At 42.3% G+C, this 19,515-nt stretch overlaps 1 protein-coding gene and 1 long non-coding RNA gene across 4 annotated transcripts in view; one reads left to right on the top strand and one right to left on the bottom strand.

The window, feature by feature from the left end:
- SBNO1 (strawberry notch homolog 1) overlaps nt 1-12,598 on the top strand; it is a 35,819-nt gene extending 23,221 nt beyond the window's left edge. For all 3 annotated transcript variants that reach the window (XM_040576606.1, XM_040576607.1, XM_040576605.1), the window contains 12 exons: nt 492-627; nt 1,024-1,136; nt 1,241-1,312; nt 1,772-1,871; nt 2,398-2,472; nt 2,734-2,880; nt 2,959-3,053; nt 3,273-3,365; nt 3,789-3,926; nt 4,636-4,712; nt 5,280-5,473; nt 6,274-12,598. In XM_040576606.1, coding sequence (XP_040432540.1) covers nt 492-627; nt 1,024-1,136; nt 1,241-1,312; nt 1,772-1,871; nt 2,398-2,472; nt 2,734-2,880; nt 2,959-3,053; nt 3,273-3,365; nt 3,789-3,926; nt 4,636-4,712; nt 5,280-5,473; nt 6,274-6,416 — 1,383 coding nt within the window. In that variant the 3' untranslated portion in view covers nt 6,417-12,598. The remainder of the gene's footprint in view (nt 1-491; nt 628-1,023; nt 1,137-1,240; nt 1,313-1,771; nt 1,872-2,397; nt 2,473-2,733; nt 2,881-2,958; nt 3,054-3,272; nt 3,366-3,788; nt 3,927-4,635; nt 4,713-5,279; nt 5,474-6,273) is intronic.
- On the bottom strand, nt 8,306-18,410 carry LOC121079410. The gene is made up of 2 exons (XR_005825012.1): nt 18,217-18,410; nt 8,306-16,757 (listed from the first exon to the last, which is right to left on the bottom strand). It is a non-coding gene; the product is annotated as an uncharacterized LOC121079410 (long non-coding RNA).
- Nucleotides 18,411-19,515: the final 1,105 nt, after the last annotated feature.

Here is a 19,515-nt window from a genome sequence, read left to right on the forward strand (position 1 = left end):
AAATATTCATGTTCCTGTAAGTGACTTGCACACAGTCCAAGAGCTTAAATTCTTTCAAGTCAAATGCAGATACCAAAATGGCCACGTGTTCTTCCATATGCGGTATTAGCCACAACTTTTTGTAATTCTTTTCTGTTGCTTGCTGTTGAACAGGTCTCCCTCTCTCCCTTCTCTTTTCTTTCTCTTCTCATCAGAGAAATGTGTCCTTTAGAATGGCAAGACTGTAACAACTGCCTTTTTTCATTTGCATAGAAAGGTGTTGCCAGAAAGTGAAAAACACTTTCTCAAAAAAAAATTGTTAGCATTTCTAACTGATAGAGAACCAGACTTTTCTTTCCCTCTCCTCTTTCCCTTCTTGAGATACTAAGACCAAATGACAGTGATACTATTCCAGACATGTTAGTAATTCTAACATCATTTTTTTCTTAGAAACTGAAAACTGAAACTTGATCTCGGCTTTATTACTAAATATCTTCTTTTTTTAATAAAAGAACATTGCCATAATCTCGGAGGCTGCCAGCTCTGGTATCTCACTGCAAGCAGACCGTAGAGCTAAGAATCAGAGGCGGAGAGTTCACATGACTCTGGAGTTGCCATGGAGTGCGGATAGAGCAATACAGCAGTTTGGTAAATAGCTTTTCTTGTATCTTTCTCCTAGCAGATTCAGTAATGCTAAATTTACAGTTAATTCATGTGAAGAATGACTAAGTGGCCTCTTAAGGAACCCTTCCAATCTCCTTCACCTGGGGCAGAATCACCTTCATTAATAGTCATAGCTAATAGTCTCAAAAGCTTTGAAAGAAACCTAGTGAACAAATTTACACCACAGCTTAGTTTGTTTTGCATATATCAAATCTCTTTATGAAGTTACCAAAACTCTATTTTTTGTACTGCTTTCCATTGGTTGTATTACAGCAGAAGCTGATTTTCAGTAGGATTAAACTATTTTCTTAATTCTCAACAATTCAAATGTTCATTGAAGTGGAATTTATTTAATATATGTGATTCTATTTAACTATCCAGGAAGGACTCACAGGTCCAACCAAGTGACTGCTCCAGAGTATGTATTCCTAATTTCTGAGTTGGCTGGAGAGCAAAGATTTGCATCCATAGTTGCAAAAAGACTGGAAAGCTTGGTAAGATCTGATCCTTCCAAGAAATCTGATCCTTCTTTTGAGAAAATAGAGCTTAAGTTATTGTTTCCTTAATTTGTTCTAATCACAAAGGTGTGTCTTAACAGGGAGCCCTCACCCATGGTGACAGACGGGCTACAGAAACTCGAGACCTCAGCAGATTCAATTTTGACAACAAGGTGACAGTTCTATTTTTGTTTGAAAGTTCATGCTGTGGTGCTTATTCCACAAATGACCTGTTGAGGAAGGATCTCTTCCATCTCATGTGAAGCATTTTATACTTTTAACTACTACTTTCTGATGAAAGGCCTCTTCTTGAAATAGAATTAAGATCGTGGCTTTACAAATAGCCAGAAAACATAGAGCAGAAATACGCATGTAAGTTACTTCTCTGCATCTGCTAACAATCCAGGTCAGAAGTGAATGATGTCTTTTCATTTAAAATTAAAAGATTAATTTGGCAATTGTAATTAGAAATTAACACTGGGCTGTTATGTAGTGTAACTTATAACTGAAAAGCTAATAAAGAGTGAAAAGTTTTGTCGTGAATCAGAAATGCTTGTTTTAACCCGTGTATGCTTGGAGCTGAGGCACAAACACTGAATCATGTTGTTAAAACAACTTTTTTTCTTATGCAGTATGGCAGGAATGCTTTAGAGATTGTTATGAAATCCATTGTGAATTTAGACTCCCCAATGGTCTCTCCGCCACCTGATTTTCCTGGAGACTTCTTCAAAGGTAATTTTAATCCACTGGATTTAATTACTTGGTTTTGGTCATTCTGCAGAATGCAGAAAATGCAGGTATTTCTAGAGCTAGAAAATATTGTTGCTCTTTGAACCGATCAGCTGGTTCTCACTGGATTTTATTCCTATGTATTTTTGCTGAATGTTGAAGTTCACATATGAAACAAGATAAGTGAACTCTCTCAATCAATATAACGCATGTTCTGTATCAGGTTGGCCAAAGTATTAAGTACAGCTCTTTTATAACAGATAATGGTCAAAGTTAAAGTATCTTGTTCTCCTGTGGGTTCATGTATAATGTCATTAGTAGTTTTCCTTACTTGTGCTTTCTGAAAGGACGGAAGGCGAAGTTCTGTCTTACTTATCAATATATTACGTAGTAATTGCAAGCGATGTATTTGGCGGTATCGAAGTTTTGGGATTCAATCTTGAAACAAGGTTGATTAAACAAGTTGTTACGTCATTGGTTTATTTTTAGATGTCAAAGCAGCTGTGATCTAACTTTTTTTTCCCCCTAGATGTTCGTCAAGGATTGATTGGTGTAGGCTTGATAAATGTAGAAGACAGATCTGGAATTCTAACGCTTGATAAAGGTATTTGTTTTTAGCCTACAGGTGAAAAATCACCTGTATGCTCATATTACGATAGTGGATTCCTAACAGCAGAACTGAATTCGTAACTATCTTTAAAAAAAAAAAAACACAAAACTTCTTTGAAGAATTTCTGAATGTTTTCTTCATTTCTGAAAGAATGGATTTAAGTAGTCCTTTTGAGATGCTTTGAATATTCATTGAAAGCTTGTTGTCGTTAAATTTAGTCTTTGTTGACCTGATGTATGTATTTCTTATTCTTAGATTATAACAATATAGGAAAATTTCTGAATAGAATTCTTGGTATGGAAGTACATCAGCAGAATGCTTTATTCCAGTACTTTTCTGACACGTTAAATGCTGTTATTCAAAATGCTAAAAAGAATGGAAGATATGATATGGGCATCTTAGGTGAGTACTCAACATCTCAATGTTCTTGCAATGAGGTAAGAAAAGATAAGAGGAATAACGCTGTTCCTTCCGTTTAAGATTTGGGCTCTGGGGACGAGAAAGTAAGGAAGGCAGATGTTAAGAAGTTTTTAACTCCCGGATATTCTACCTCTGGACATGTAGAATTATACACAGTAAGTTTTTTTCCTTTTTTTCCCCCTCTTTGGTATGAACTAGTAAAACTTACTGAAAAGCAAGTTCTTAAAATACTGTGATGAGCTAAGCTTGCATTGAGTGAGGGGTTCCGTGCCTTTCACTGGGTGATAGTAGGTTCTGTGGTCCTTTAGTTCCCATTTCTGTAACTGTTCGAATGCCTGTTCCTTTTCAAATGCCCCTGTGTGGCTTTCTTCTAGATCAGCGTAGAGAGAGGAATGTCTTGGGATGAAGCAACTAAGCTCTGGGCAGAACAGACAGGTCCAGACGATGGGTTTTATTTATCACTACAGGTAAGATCCTTTGCTTGTGTCTATGAGTATGTTCAGAGAAGTCTGTTTTGGGGCTAACCAAATAAGCTGTCTAGTTTGAAAAATGTAATGTTCAAGTCAATCACTGTTCAGTTTATTCAGAATGCTTTTAATTTTACTTCAAGAATCATGTTAAGTTTTTTTCAAACTCTTTAAGTATGAAGCACTCATTTTTAATAGTTCTGGGTATTTGCGGATAGAACTGTGAGCCTAAGTGAGGAGCTTTCATTTAAAACCTTCATCAAGAAAGCCAGGTGCCTTCACTATAAGGAAAACTTGATATAGTGATACTCGTTAAAGTTGTTATTTATTGAGCATACGCTATTATCAAGTGTGGCTAAGAACACAGTATGGACTTGTTTAACGTAGGGCTTGTCAGCATGTTGAAACTTATTTTTTTTCCAGATAAGAAATAACAAGAAAACTGCTATTCTTGTGAAGGAAGTGAATCCTAAAAAGAAGCTTTTTTTAGTATACAGACCAAATACTGGGAAACAACTCAAACTAGAAACATGTGCAGACCTGAAAAAGAAATATAAGAAGGTAACTATTAAAATGATGCTAGTTTCAAACTTAAAAAAGAGTTTTCTTTTTTTCTCTGATGTTTGTATACAGTTGCGTCAAATCAAAGATATGGATTGTTTTTCCATAGCACAGCCTGTATCTGAGGTTTTGCAAGTATGGCTTTCAGTATTGCTATATCCAAAGCTTTCTGAATACAAGTAATTTGTATTGTGGTAATATAAAATGAGTTGTTTTTTCAGGGCTGGCAAGGAAAAGCCTTACTTCTCTGTAAGGTGTACAGGCATGTTCTTGAATAAGCAGCTACGTATGGTGTATTCTAAGGAATGATTCTGATGCTTCAGTTGCTTACTGTTAATGAGTTTGTGTTTTTTTTCTTAAATACTGCAGTGGATTATTTTGGTTAGAGGCTGGTCATATACCTAGCTTCTGTTTAAAAACAACTTCTTGATGTTAATTGTTTTTTGAAGTGAAACTTAAATTAGGTTAATTACTGGAAAACTCTGAAATTCCACGATTCTTCCTGAGATTCTACTGTGTTAAGTATTTTGTTTATCCTTCAAGACTGCATTTTGATTGAATATTCTTGGAATTATAGAATACTGTACCTTTTTCACCACTGGTGCTCCCCATTTTCTCATAATAATGAACAAATTGGATTTGTTCTATTATAGTCTTGATGTGTTTTACTTATCAGTCTTACTAATTCTGCTTTGAATTACTTCTCCAGGTACCTTCTGAAGATGCTCTACCACACTGGTTAGAGCAGTACAATTCTTCTGCAGACACCTGCACACATGCTTATTGGTTAGTATTTGTATGCAGATAGATGCTTTCTTCAGCTGTTTTACCTGAACTGGTTTATCATTTGTGGTGTTCTGTCTTTGTGAGACCTTGTTTGTGGTAGAATAGTTCAGGTATTATTTGGGGGAGGGGAGGAATATTCATACTTCATGTAGAGACAAAATAGTTGTTCAGCAACAGCTGCTCTCATGCTACCTCTTCTAGCAGTGTCTGAACTCAGCAGCTGATGTCCTCATTCCAGAGGAACAGCACTATGGCAAAACATTCAGGTTAATATCAGAACTTCTGAAACTTGCTGATCAGGTACTGGTTTCATATGTAACAGATTTAGTGGATTTAAATGAGTAGTATCTTTGATTTAAAGCCGTACATTGTGAAGATGAGGTTATAAATAGGCAAAAACTTCTCAAAACTTTCCCAGCAGAAGCATTCTGTGGCTGTGGATAGAGTATCCTCCATTTACTGTATACTTGGAGCACTTATTTAACTCTGAATAATATTGAATAACTGCAAGGCTTATTTTTAACTGAACTTTGGTTTGAAAGCTTTTTTTCCTCCTCTTTCCTCTAGGAGAGGCAATTGTAAGAAGGCAGGCCTGGGATTAGTTTGTGAAGTGGGACTCCGCTGTCGAACTTACTATGTCTTGTGTGGTTCAGTATTGAGCGTCTGGACAAAAGTAGAAGGCGTTCTAGCCTCTGTGAGTGGTACAAATGTGAAAATGCAAATAGTTCGTCTAAGAACAGAAGACGGTCAGAGGATCGTAGGTAAGTGGCTTGTCTGCTCCTTTATTTCCATTTTGAGGTAGAAGGTGGCTGTAACTTAGAAGTCCCTCAGAGCCATGTAGGAGATTTTTTATGAAGATGCTTACAAGAGAAAAGGCTTATTTGTGTGTATGTTGAAGAGGGGCAGAAGGTACTATTAAAATGTGGATTTGGGGATACAAACACTGTTTGGACTCAAGTTAAAGAAGGAAGAATCTTTTTCAAGACAGGCTTTGGAACGTTTATTCTCTCAGTTCTTTTCATTCACAAGCACCAAAATTCAGCATGTTCCAGCCAGCCTGCCTTTGAAACAATAAGGGCTCAACTTTTTTCCATTTCTCACAAGTAACAGTGAGCCCTTGAAATGGTTGCCTTCATGGTTTTTGAGCACATGTAACCAGTAGCTTAGAGTGACTTTGAGATAAGTGTGTAATGTCTTGTTGCTAAACCGTTTAGGGAAGCTCTCATAGTATAGATACCCTAGAGCCTGAAATCTCCTTTTTTTTTTCCAAATGTTGACTTTCCATTATCTGTAAAGTCACAATAGTGCCAGTTTTATAAGATGTTGAAACTAGGTGTTCTGTGTTTCAATTTTCATGCTGTTGTGTTGAGACTAAAAAGCAGCAACAGCTGAATTCTGGCTTTACGTGGCAAAGCTTGTAGCTGTGCTTGGTTAGATTGATGTTAGAAACAGGCACCGTTGTGTTGCCTAAATTAAATGGTGGAATCATCAGCCTTTGGCCTGAAGTTTTAAGGAACAAAATTGTATGCTTGTGAAACAACTGATTTCTTGCTGTTTTCAGGCTTGATCATTCCTGCAAATTGTGTATCGCCCCTTGTAAACCTCCTGTCGACGTCAGACCAGTCTCAACAGCTTGCAGTACAACAGCAGCAGATATGGCAGCAGCATCACCCACAAAGCATCACCAATTTCAACAATGCATAAGAGGACAAACTACAGGTGTTGACTTTGGTGTTTGAGGAAAAGGCTGTAAAAGCATATCACTTGCATAAAAATCAGGGACAGATTCCAAAGAAATATAACTTTTTCAGTTCAGTTGTGTGCTCTCAAATACTTTGGGAAATAAAGAGATCTAAAAAGGTTGGTAGAACTGAAAGCCAGCAGTTGTTCATGGTGGTGCATCTGTCTTTCCTTATGCTCTCTGTAGTGCTTCCTGTTTGCTTTTACTTTTGGCCTTTTAAGCTACAAACCACAATTTGTTTGAAAATGCTTGAAAGTCCCCAAGCAGGCTTTATTTTTATCTTGTCATACAGTGCTCAGGGTTTAACGCAGTGCATCAATGCCATTGCTGTGGGAGATATCCTTGAATGCATGTACTGAGTATATATATAGAAAATATATATTGGGTTTTTCTCTTCAATTTATAAGTTTATAAAAGCATGAAACCTAGAGGTTGCACATCATGCATTCAGGTTCCTTCCCAGTTTCTGTTTGACAGTGCATGTCTTTGGAAACGGGCATGGACAGGATAAATACACGAGACAGGAATTCAGAGAGAAACACAATCTTAGTTGTACAGCATTGGTTATTGCATTTTTATAGTGTTTATACCCAGGTGTTGCATTTTTTCTGGTTCTCTCCTGGGGGTTATATATTTGAGTCTACAACATGTTCTTTTTGTGATAAACATCTTAAATTAAAATTAGTTCATTTTTAATGTATTAATGGTATTCCTAATGTGTACTGCAAAGATGGCTGGATGCCTATTTTTCCTTAAATTGAAGCATTTCCTTAATCCGAGGTGGTTATGGAAACTTAAGTGCAAATTCACTTCCATCTCGCATACAATCTTATATTTTTTACTTCATTAATGTAATTTAATTTGTCACTTGTAAGATGAAACCTTACTTGAGCTGTAAATTAGAGAATGGGAAACACTTGAGGGTTCCGCTGTATGTGCTGTTTCTGTTACCCAGTAACTTGAATACTGTTCAATATGTTGTAAGACATTGTAGAGTTTATCTGGAGCTGTTTAAAAGAAATTGTAATGTACAAATGTGAATAGTCACTTATCTATAATATGGGTAAGTTTTGTTTTGCCTATAATAGTAGATGTTTATAAGAAAGTGAAGGACAATGTTTGTCATTTCTTGCTTGCACAGGTTGCACTATTGAAAAATTGAGATTGTATAAACCTGTCCAAAAAAACTACAAGATAATGATCTTGTAGATGTCAAATAAAAGTTATTGTACTAACAAGAAGTGGAGTCTTGTTTAGGCAATCACTGTATTCCAAAAAAAAAAAAAACTAACAAGTCTTTACAATTGGAATTTACAGGACTTGGCATGTTCTGGTCTGCTTTAGCCAGGCTTCTGTCTTGCAGTCCAAATATTTCAGTTGAACTCATTAGTGAGGCAAGAGGTAAACTGTATTTAAACCTTGATGCAAATTTTAAATAAGGGTCTCCTGCCAGAGCAGCAATTCATCGTAGCGTGTCATTTTGTAAACCTTCAGGGAGCCAGATTCAAGTGTCACAGAGTTTTTCCGTAAGTAATGGGGCCAGAAGTTCCATCACTTCAGGCTGAAGTGAGCTCCCTTGCATGGATTATTTCACTTGAGGCTCTGTTAGCGCTACCAGTGCCAGCACCCCCATGTAGTAATGGTGCACGTGCTTGTTGGGGAAGGCACTCAGCCTGCTCTCCTCAGCTCCACGACTTGAAATGGTCGGGGGGTTATTCTTGCACACAGTTCTGACTAACTGGAAATACAGATCCAGAATAAATTGGCATGCATGCTATTGCTCTAGCACCTGCTATGTCTTTATAAAGTACTTGTAATGCAGGTGGTAGGTGTGTCTTGAGGTTTTTTTTAATCCTCTGGTAGCGAAGGGAAGCTTGCCTGAATGCTGTGATATCAGTAGAAGCTGATTATGCATTGGAAAACTCAAGACCACAGACAGGGTGTGGGGGAGGATGTTCATGTGTTATGTACCCACCATTGGATGTATTTGGCATCCATTCCAGGAAAAGCAATGGGATTTTGAGAAGTATGTTGACAGATTACTATTGCAACAGATAGTGAACCAAATTGCTAGTAACAGCAAGCAGTGTATGTGGACTTCAGTTGTTTTTTTAATCAATGTAGAAATAACTTCTGTACTCTGAGGGTGACATGGTATTTTCCATCTTAATCCTCAGTAAAATGGAGTAGTAAATTCACAAGATGTCCCTGCTGGCAGCAGCGGGGTGGACTAGATCTTTAAAGGCCCCTTCCAACCTCCAACCCAAACTATTCTCTGATTCTATGAAATAGCAATTCTTGTAATGAGTGGTTATTTAAGTACGCTTCAGCTCCTGAGTGCTCTTCTCACCCGATTATGTTAAGTTTGGTGGTTGGGTTGAGCAACAACTAACTGGATGTTACCTGTATTGATAACTAAACACCACCACTTAATTTCAGGATTTGAAGGTGTATACTGTTCATTCATCCCTCTTAAATTTTCCATAGGCTTGTGTTACCTGGAGGAAAAAATAAAACCATACTAAAAGAGCTGTAAGAATTGTTCCTATTCCAGTAACGGGTTCCCCCTACTTGCTCTTCTTTGCATGTTCTCTCCCACTTGCCACTATCAATTCCTTGGCTCTGTCATTCTGTTACTAACACAGCTGCATCCACAGTCCAGAGTGTTGCAACATCCCAAAGGTTAACATCAAAGAAGGATGGTCTTCAAGCTACAGAAACATTCTCTTAAAAAATCATGCTAGATCTTTTAAATTGTTATTTGCTAATATGTCTTTGTATTAACTGCTGGTAAGACTTGGGGAAGAAAAGGATTATGAATAGCACTATGGATGAGATAAGGACAGCTATGTGTTAACATCTTGCAGCACTGCCTGTAAGAAAAGCATCCTCAAAGGGAGGAAAAAGGAGAGACCAATTGTCACGTCATATAAATTATAAGGCTAGAATTGTATCTATATCTTTGTTACTTCTGGAACATCAGAACTGTTTCACAAAAATCAGCATCTGAAATGGATGTTAAATGTATAAAGGATAGATGCTTCTGATAACAGAGGCAAGCCTAAATGTAAGATGCTGGTGGTAATTCCTGTACTGGGTGAGTTCTGGAAGCATGCTGTAGAAGGGGAGGATATTTCTTTAAGTTGACTTGAGAAATGAAGGGATAAAAAAACTTGGGTTTTCTTTTTTTTAAACGTCCCTTGACAGCTACTGAATATTGACTTGTTAACCAGTTTCATACTTAAGATGTGTCTGACACAGCAAATGCAGTTATAAACCCCTAAAAACCCACTCTGCACAGCAAGTTTTCGGATTTTTTCCAATTGCTGTGTGGTGCGTTAGGAATATACACTTCTCGTAAGGACTTAAAGTTCCCCAAAGATGCTAGTTGTCTACTCGATGTGTGGTATTTTCTTTGTAAATGAAGAAAGCTCTGCAACCTGTAAACATTTGTCAAGTGAATTATCAAGGGGTTTTTGTATTTTTCTTTTGCGTTTGGAATAAGCTTCGTTCAGATCCTATTGCAGTTTGTACATATATAGAAAGAATATGTATGTATATAGAGATGTTAAAGGCTACTGAATTAATGAATGTAAATAACTCTTGTTTTCCTTTGTGTGTTTTTTTTCTTCATGACCTTCCCAAGATGTATTCCTATTTTCTCAACTTGCCAAATAGGCCATTTGTGTGTACTTTGAAATATATATAGCATATATAAAACTTCCAAGGGATGTCTGCATACATTGTAGATGTTTATACGTTGTCATCATTTTTTTCAAAACTATCAGTTGTCTGTCTTCCACGGTCCTTTTCATGCTGTGTGTTTTTATTTGATATTTTTAGTGTATAATGCATTTTTTTGCAAGAAATTGGTTCCCACTACCTTCCAGTTGACTTGTACTATTCGCTTTTAGTGCCTGTATCAGAAAGAAACATATTTTGTTTTTCTTTAGTCTTTTCAGTGCATTTCAGATCTTAAGCTTCAGTCCTAGGTAAATTTCAGTTTTCTTCCACCTACTGGTATCTCAAATTATGCACTCAGTGAGCTCCTACAAGAAGAGTTCTAGGTAATTAAATACATCAGCAACAGAACCTGCCCACTAGCCTAACATGTAAAAGGTTGATTACTATATCCATATTAAATATTAACTGTCTTAAAAGCACTCTAGAAAAGAGGGATAATTTGGCAGTAGAAAAGATGCTGCTCTTGTAGATTGTTTCCTGGGAAAGTTTTGAGCTTCCTGTAATGCGTAAATGTGCGAAACAGAGGTAATGGAATTTCTATACCTTTGGAAAATGGTGCACATTTTTAATTGCCAGATAAAAACACGTATCTTTGGATCTAAGTTAGAGATGGATGAGAATTTCATTGAATTGTCTGTTTCTAATTTAGCTTATTAAGCTTCCAGCAGCTGTCACACCAGCTTTGTCCTTCCCCTTTTGCTCATGCTGGGATGGACTGTGCCCATACAGTTTTTTCCAGAATTAAGTGGTTTGCAAAGTCCATTGACTGGAGAGTCATTGTAAGAAGCGTACAGCTGCAAATAGCAGCAAAATACTTCTGGTAGTTTCTATGGTCAATACAGGCTTAAAAATGAATGCTGAGAAAGAAGCGTTTTGGTAGCTGCATGGTTCTGTGTCGCAGAGTCTCATGGTAAAGGCTGACAAAGTTGGCAGAAGTAATGAAGTAATGCAACCACAAACATGCATGAGTGCAGAATGAGACATGGGAAACCTCCGGGGCTGACGCTTCAGACAGCCGAGAGCAGTGTTGGCCTCCTTTGCTGCTTAGGTTGTACACCCAGTTTGAGAGGCAACAATTCTCTTTTTGAGGAGAAAAACATGAAGGAGAGAAGAAAAGACTTGGAAATAGGAGTGTCTCAGCTGCAATTAGAACAGCCGAGGGCAAATTACCTCTAAAAGCTTATGCTGAATTGGCTGATAAGTAAAAACCTCTAGTAAGAACTTTCTTAATCAGCTTTGCTTCACTATGTCTTAATTGGTCCCAAACCATTTTTTGAGGGGACAAAGTTTGAGGCTATGATAAGCTTGCAGAATAGGAGCTGGGCAGGTTTAAGTTGAAGCCAAAACTAGCAAACAGAATTTCAGTCTGCTGTGTTACGAACTGACACTGCAGGTTTTCACAGAATTCCACGCTGCGCGTGTAAAAGACTGGCATTTCTTTCCTGAAAAAAAAAAAAAAAAGTAGCTGTGCTGGGAGGACAGACTGAAAGGAAAGGATTCGATGCACTTAGGCGGTTAGCTTAACCAACATAGAAATACATCCAGATTTAAATGGTGTATTTAAAAAAAAAACTCCTCCAGTGGTGAAGTAGCTGAATCAACATGTGTTAAGCTTTATAAGAACTAAGTTTGGCTAGTGTTTCCGAACCTAGTTGCTCGTAGGGCATAATTAGACAGGTCACCTGCAGAGGAATGGTTTTCCTATGTTTGATTTGCACTGGGAAGGATAAAGAGACGTTTCTGCAAGCATATTTACCTATCTGCTTTCTGATTTGGAGAGGTTGACTTCAGTAAAATGCCAGATTCGTTGCAGGCACATGATGGCATTTTTATTTGCCAGGTCATTTGATTTATTAATTACTTACATAAAGTCCCACAGCATACTGAATTTTATTTGAGGTGGGTGTTCTTTGCCTCAGCATCTTTTGGCAATCCTGTGGAGGGACTGTATTGCACCCCTGCAATAACTTCTGCTGTGAGACTACCTCTGCAGTAAGGATACGCTATTTTTTTAAAGCAGGACTTCCCTATTAATGCTACTTCAGTCTGCAGCTTTAATAATCCAACGTGACAAAATTCCAAAGACATGTAACATTTAAGTTGAATTGTGTATGGTTATTTTTGTTATTGTTGTTGCCTATCCTAATGGGAAAGGTTTGCCAACCTTAAAAACTTCACCCTACAGCACAGTGTTACACCGCATGTCCCCGCGTTCCCCATTTGAGCAGACAATACCTGTACAGGCCAACCGTTCTCATACAAAGTGGCAGAATTGTGAGTGCCTGGCAATAAAATAGTGTTGAGAATGATTTATATTCACAAAAATGACAAACTGTGGAACACAAATTATGTATTGAGGTTTTTTTGGTAAAAAAAATGTTAAATAAATTAAACTGACTACTACTTTTTTTTTTCCCTTTAATTTTCTGTTGTGGAACTTACCCACATAGGTTGTTTACACTGGAATGCCTTTCAGCAAAACTTCTGCGAGCATTAAACATATGAATTGTTGCTCCATCTTAGGATCCTTCAGAGTAGCAGAAGTTGTGCTGTAATAAGCCAAATATCTTTGTTGCTATCTGTTTAGGCACCTGGCACTTAACCACTTAAACGATAGAGGGTGTTTCACTGGTTCATTACATTGGCATGACTGGTAGTTAAGAGCAGATTCACGGGATTCTTTGAATGCTAACTGCAGTAATCTTAAAAAGGGGAGAAGAGTTTATGAAAGCTGTATCAAGATTGGGAAGTATCAACTCCTTTATATTCTGTGCATAGCACGGAAGTATCTTTCCTATGTCCAAAGTGCTGGTTTGGGATAAACAGGCTAATCTAATCCTGTCATTGTGAATCATTTTATATTGATTTTTATTCTCTTCTTCCCCAAATCCAGAAAAGTGATGATGCCAAGATTTCAGCAATAAATGAAGATACCCAAACCTCAGAACTTAGTAATTTTCATAAAGCAGTAGACCTTGGTGTGTAAGGGAGAAATGTCTTAAGAGAGTGGTTGTTTTTTATTTGTTTGTTTGTGTGTGTTTGTTTATATATATATATATTTAATACGCCTTAAAAATGCCAGAAAGGCAGCCAGTGAGCTGATGGCCTCTACCCTTGGAAGTCCAGGTCTAGTTTATTTGTTCCTTACGTGAGGTCCCGTTACACATTTATAAGCCAGGAGAATTGATTGTGCCTGCTGAATTCGCAGTGAATTTCAGGGCACGAAACAGAGATCTGTATCAGCTTAGCCAGAGTGGCCAAGTTAAGTCATAAACCAGGGTGCAAGCAATTTAATTACTTCTAGGTAAGATCTCCCCTGAAGTTAGTTGGAGTGAATAAAAACGTAGATGTGAGCAACAAAACCAGAGTGCAGATCTGGGCCTGCCGCTGCCTCCACAACCTGCCGGCACTGCCCTCAGTGCAAGAGGCCAGGCTGCGGGAGCGCCCAGCGCTGCGCCGTGCTTGCACCTCTTGGACAGGGCCTTTCTTGGTGACAGCTCCTACCTGCTGGTTTTGGAAGGGGACTCAATTCCTCCATCCACAGCTTGGGCCTCGGGGCTGCAGGACAGCAGCCGAATCACACACATGCCACTGGCCATTTGCCGATTCTCAGAGCGGACTTGAGCCAACGCTGGTATTTCCTCCCTTCCCTGGCAGGAGAAAAGCCTGTCCCAGGCCAGCGTGCTCCTGGTGAGGGGAGGATGCCGTGGCCTCCCTCTTCTGGGCAGCAGCAGGAGGGCAGTGGCTCCTTCAGGGCCTTGGGGGCTTTCCACCGGGCCCTTGCCTCAGCCATGCCGTGTGGGACCGCTGTCAGGTCTCCGAGCCTCAGCCTGCACTATTTAAATTACAGGCGATGCTCACTCCTCTGACGAGCATCTGCCAGGGCTGTATATCCTCCACATCCAGGATTGTCCCTCCTGCTCTCTGTGCATGGAGAGCCCCCGCTGAGGTGGCACAGCTGCTGCCAGGCTGGCTGGTGGCTCCATGGGGATAACACACAGCATCTCTGCTCCAGGGAGACCATGGGGGAACCTGAGCCTTTCTCTGCTTTTGTATGGGGAGAAGAGGTTTGCAGGCAGTATCACACAGCCTGCCTGGAGACCACAGCCCATCACTGACTTCAGACCATGCTCTGCAAAAACCTGAAATGGTGTTGCTGCGATTTACCCTCGGGTTTTCCTCCTTCCCCCTTCTCCCTGCTCTCCTCTCCTCTCCCCAAGTTGTTGTGAAGCTCCACATTCCTTTCCTCGCAGTCATTTCCATTTTCCAGCCCTGGGCTTTGCTTCTACTCTCTCTTCCACTTCCTCTGCTCAAATGACCAATAACAAAACAATTGGGGATGCTCCATCAGGCTCGAAGCTTGATGTCGCAATGAGGCTGTGAGGGACAGGGGAGTTGGTGTCCCTCCATCATTTGTTTCAGGAAGATCTCACTGGTCTGCTGCCAGTTGGTTTGCACTGGGAAGGTTTTCTGTGAGGCCGCAAAAGCCAAAAGCTTAACCCCAGTGCATGGTTCCAGAAGGTAACGAGATCCTGCAGACCTCGCAGCTGTCACGTGCCCACTTACTGCGCACCACTCGATTTGGGCACGTGGGTGTCTGACACCGCTGGTCGCAGCCCGCGTACGGGAAGCACTTCAGGCGCCCTGCGCCCAGCTTTGCTGTGGATCCCTCCACTCTCAGCTGCCGAGCAGGTTCAGGAGCTTTCCCAGACAGGGCTGGGATGAAAGCAAGTCTCCAAACCTCGTCTGCCCCAGCCAAAGGGCGGGGTGCTGCCGCCCGGGGCCCACAGGGCGGGAGGCAGAGGCAGGGCAGCGGTGCCAGCTGACTGCGCCCTGGGCCGCGCCGCCCGCCTTGGCACGGCCTTCAAGGGCTCGGGAGTGGGAGGGAAGCAGGAGTCCAGCCCGCAGGGCAAGAAGGGAGAGTCCTCGCAGGCAAACTGAAGGCATCAGGCAGGGTGGAGCCCTTGCCTGTCTGGGAAGACGATGCGGGATGCTCTGCAGCGTGGGGCTAGGCGGTGAGCTGTCCCTGCGAGCAGCGAAGGAGGAACGCCGCGTGGCCACAGCCTCGGCGCAGCTCCCGGCCTCTCCCTCCCAGCAGGGCTGTCCTGCTGGCTGCAGGGCTCCGTGCCTTTATTTGCCTGTTCCTAACCAGCAGACCGATTTCCTTTCTGTTCTTATTTTCTTTGCTGGTTTTCATTGGAATCTGGCTGGTTTTGATATTGGTGCCTGGTGCTTGCTCGCCCGGCAAACGGCAAAGAGGAAAACTCTCATTAGAGAGATTCCAGGCCTGCGCTTTTGTGGCTGAGGGCTTGGAAAGTTCTCATTGCCGGGCTGTGGTCCTCCAGGGAGACCTCCAGCCAGAGCAGGAGAGAGCAGCCTTGTTCCCCACACTGTCTCTAAGGCAAACCCAAGTAGCATTCAGGCCTCTTTATCTTAAACATTTCCAGTCTCTTTTGACACCTTTACAGGTGCTGGTTTTTCCCTCCTTCCTGTACACGCCGTTTCTCAGGCACAGCATCCCCCTCAAAGATGGAACGAGCCTGGAAGCAGCTCCTCGGCCCATAGGGCAGCACCCGCGCAGCAATGCTGAGCAGCTGTCTGCCTGGCAGGGCTGTTCCACTTGGCAGACAGACAAAGGGCTCAGGAGTAGGAGGAAAACAAGGCTGGGAGGGAAAAGTCGCTCCAGATAATATGGCATCTGGCCTGGGAGGAACCATCTGAAAGTGGGGAGCAGGGCTCGGCTGGGAAAAAGTTTATCTGGCAGTATTTCTGGGGAGAGTCTGTCCGGAATAGGCGTCCAAACTTATATCCAAAATCATAGCGAGCCTGTCTGCTGATGCGGGCCAGGCGCTGGAAGAGGATTTCCTGGGGCCTGGCTCGCTGCTGCTGCGGCAGAGTTCTTGGATTCGTCACGCTGCATCGCAGCCCCCCTTGCAGAGGGTCTCAGGGCTGCTTCCCGCTGGGGGGAGCAATCCAGTCCTTTCAGGGGTATTTCAGGGAGAAAAGGTATCAGAGTAGAACTAGGGAATCTATTTCTATCCAGGATCGAGTGTTCCTTGTGCATTTTGATGAGGATGGGGCAGTAAGCAGCTAACATCAGCCAGAAAGCAGATTAAAGTGGAGGGACACCAAGGGCTGTCAGCTCTCTCTTGGAAACAAAATGAGCAGGACGGAAATCTTGGACTGTCAGGAGGATGCAGTTGCAGGGAACAGAGACAGCAGCGTGAGGAGCTGTAGCAAGCTGATAAGGGAGCAACAATGGAGCCCAAAAGGATAAAATGCACAATTTGCCCTCATTGTCAGCGTCCCAGACGACCCTAGGAGCATCCCTGGAGCAGGGCCTGGAGCAGGAGGTGTTCTGCACCAGGAAGTGCTGGTTCAGTACCATCAGTAAGGAAGGTGTTTGGCTCTGGAAAGTGTCTTTTAAAATGTTGTTTGTTAGAGCTAACGCTAAAAACAAAGAGAAAATAGTGTAGATACACTTACGTCCCTTCAGATGCCGGGAACGTGGAGTTGTTCAGCGTTGAAAGGCTCTCTGATCAGCGTGCAGCATGCCGGGTCTGTGTAAAGAGTTAGCCCATTTTCAGTCATTCAAGCTGTTACAGGCTTTTCTCGAAAGAAAACAATTCTGCTTGTCCTTTCTGTCAAACAGAAAGGATGTTCACATGAGAACCTTCTGCACTTCTAGATAAAGGCAAGGCCACGCAGGTGGTGTAATCGCTGGTATGAAGTGGGACTCGCCTGCAGGTTCCTTTGTTGTGAGCTGGCCAGGGTCAGCCTGCAGCCACGGAGCTGTGCAGCACAGCAGGGGCCCGAAGCCCAAGCTGTACATGCAGCACAGCGCAGCACGACACAGGCCTGGGCTTCCTCAGGTTATCCGTGGTGCTGAGCCCCCAGAGCTGCTGGTACGTATCAGCCAAAATAAGCAGCGCTGCAGGAAGCTGCTTTGCATGTCTTTGCCCAAAGACTGGGTAAATCCTGCTGCAGTCACTGCATATTCCCAGCCTGCAGCCTCACCGATTTGGAGGGAGCAGCCTCGGGGTATGCATCGACCACTTGTGCTCTTCAAAGGGGTTAAACCCACCCACACTCAGGAATTCAAAAGCTTCGTTTTCAGCCTGGGCCAAGCAGAGACTTTTCACTTTGTTTTGGATGTTCATCTTAGTTTTAGCACCAAAGAACAGTTTGGAGACTTGCAGATTAAATTAGTGCTCAGAAACTTGTGGGTACATTTATGATTATTCTATTTATGATGCTGCCTCCCTGGAAATGTGAGGATAAGTATTTAAATATGAACTCCCTGCAGAAAAAGGAACAAACTTCCCATATCTTTCCCCTCTCTGCTGCACGGGTCTCTGTGGTGAGTGTCAGAACATCCCCAAGTCACTCAATTCATTAAACTTGACAACAATTAATTACATTGAAATTAATGCGCACATGTAATGTTTTACATGTCGATGACATACCATGAAAAAAACAGGGGCTTGCTGTGCCATTTTTCATTCTTCTCATTGATAATTTAACCCAAGAAGATAAGAAACGACTAGTTTACACTCTGTATTCGCAGGTCTCCGAGTGTGCTGCAGCATAGCTCTGCAGGCACTGATGGCTATTAGTTTGATTTCCAGATGCAAGGGGACAAACGAGTTTGCCTCAAAGCGTGGGCCAAGGCCCCTCTCTGCCTTGGAGAGCCGTCCTGACAGCCAGCTGCCTGCGCCTTCCAACATCACACTTTGCATTTGCGTTCCCTACACCTTTGCCAGAGGGGTACGGCATCCAACCTCGCAGAGCTTTGCGAAGGGAAAACCTCCTCGATGTCAGTCAGAGCTTGGCTGAGCAGGGGCTGGAAGGCTCACTCTGTGGAAACCCTGGCTGCCGAGTATTCCCAGTGGTTTGGGAGGAGCAGAGGTGAGAAAGTCAAACCAGGAGAGGAAACTGAGACGATACAAAGGAAAAAAAAAGGGGGGAACATGGTGAAAGTTGCAGATCTTAACACCACTGAGAAAGAGGTTGACGTACCTGGAAAATATGGGAGGCTTTGTGGCAGTGTGTGAGCGGACTTGCAGATGACTGCAGAGACAGGCACCTCTTACTGTCCATTTTCCCTTGCTGAAAAACATAAGAACATTTATTTTTAAGTTACTTCTTAGCGAGGAGAAGGCTTGAAAACGTCACGTGTGAGAGAAAATTGCTCTGCTGTATTTCCTGCACTATGACTTGGCCACTCGGTGATTAAGAGCTGCTTTTGCTGTCAGTAAACAAGGCTGTGCCATCAGTTTGCAGCGCAGAGACCTGCAGCTTGCTGTAAGCAGCCTGGAGCACAAAGGCTGCTGGAACTGTAGCTGTTACACTCAATGCAGGGGCAGAACAAAACCCTCAGCAGTGCCAAGCCATGCCGTGATGCAAAAGAAGTTTAAACTGCAGGCAGCCCCTCCGAGGGAGCTCGAATCTGTGGTCACCCAGCTAAACTGTCATCCTGGGGCCCAGGCATGGTGGTGGTTTTATTGTGGTCACACCTGGCTCAAAATAACTTCAGTAACTCCACAGAGCACTTGGCAGATAGGAAGAACTTGTAGGTACTTCCTACCCAAGCCAACGTACGCAGTATCTGCAAAAATCAACAGGCAGCTAGCAAAGGCAGTTGGAGCTTGCATAACTTCAGAGGCCAAGCAGTAAGGCTGTCGTTCAGCAGGGTCCTGTGGCTCATGCTGCCACTGCTACCTGTGCCTGGAGACCAGCAGAGCAGACGTAAAATACTGAGACTGAGCAATGCTGTGGTATTGCTGGGTTCCCACTTACGGGGCAAATACTCTGGCCCTACAAGCCTGACCATCTCATGCTAAGTCACAGTTTGCTCCAAAGCTAGTAATAACTTGGGCTGAAGAAAGGTTGATCTTTACAGGATCATCTCCTTATGCCACCCCACCCATGTCCCGGAATACTGTATATTTTTAAGCCATCACTATAAAACCAGGCAAAACACAGGAGGTCTTGTTCTTCACAGCACTGCCCTGAGCGCAGTTTTTTAGAGTTGGTGCAAAGCCGTGAAAAACACGGCAAGCTCTGAACACTCCCATTTCGCGCTCACTTGGTGTGGCTGTAAACAACCGCGCAGCCATGGAAAATCCCAGCGTGGCATGCCCCTCGCCTGCAGGACTTCACTGCCTGTCCAGGAACCAGCAGGCAGGCAGTGATTTACAAATCTGAATGCGGAGTTTTGGGGATGCAGACTTCTAAATGACACAGCGCAGGGTGTGAGGGTTTACCTGCACTATCTTTCAGGACTCTGATGAGAATTACACTCTTAAAGCCTAGTGC

Source organism: Cygnus olor, chromosome 17 (assembly GCF_009769625.2).
Source record: "Cygnus olor isolate bCygOlo1 chromosome 17, bCygOlo1.pri.v2, whole genome shotgun sequence".
Taxonomy (NCBI): Eukaryota; Metazoa; Chordata; class Aves; order Anseriformes; family Anatidae; genus Cygnus; species Cygnus olor.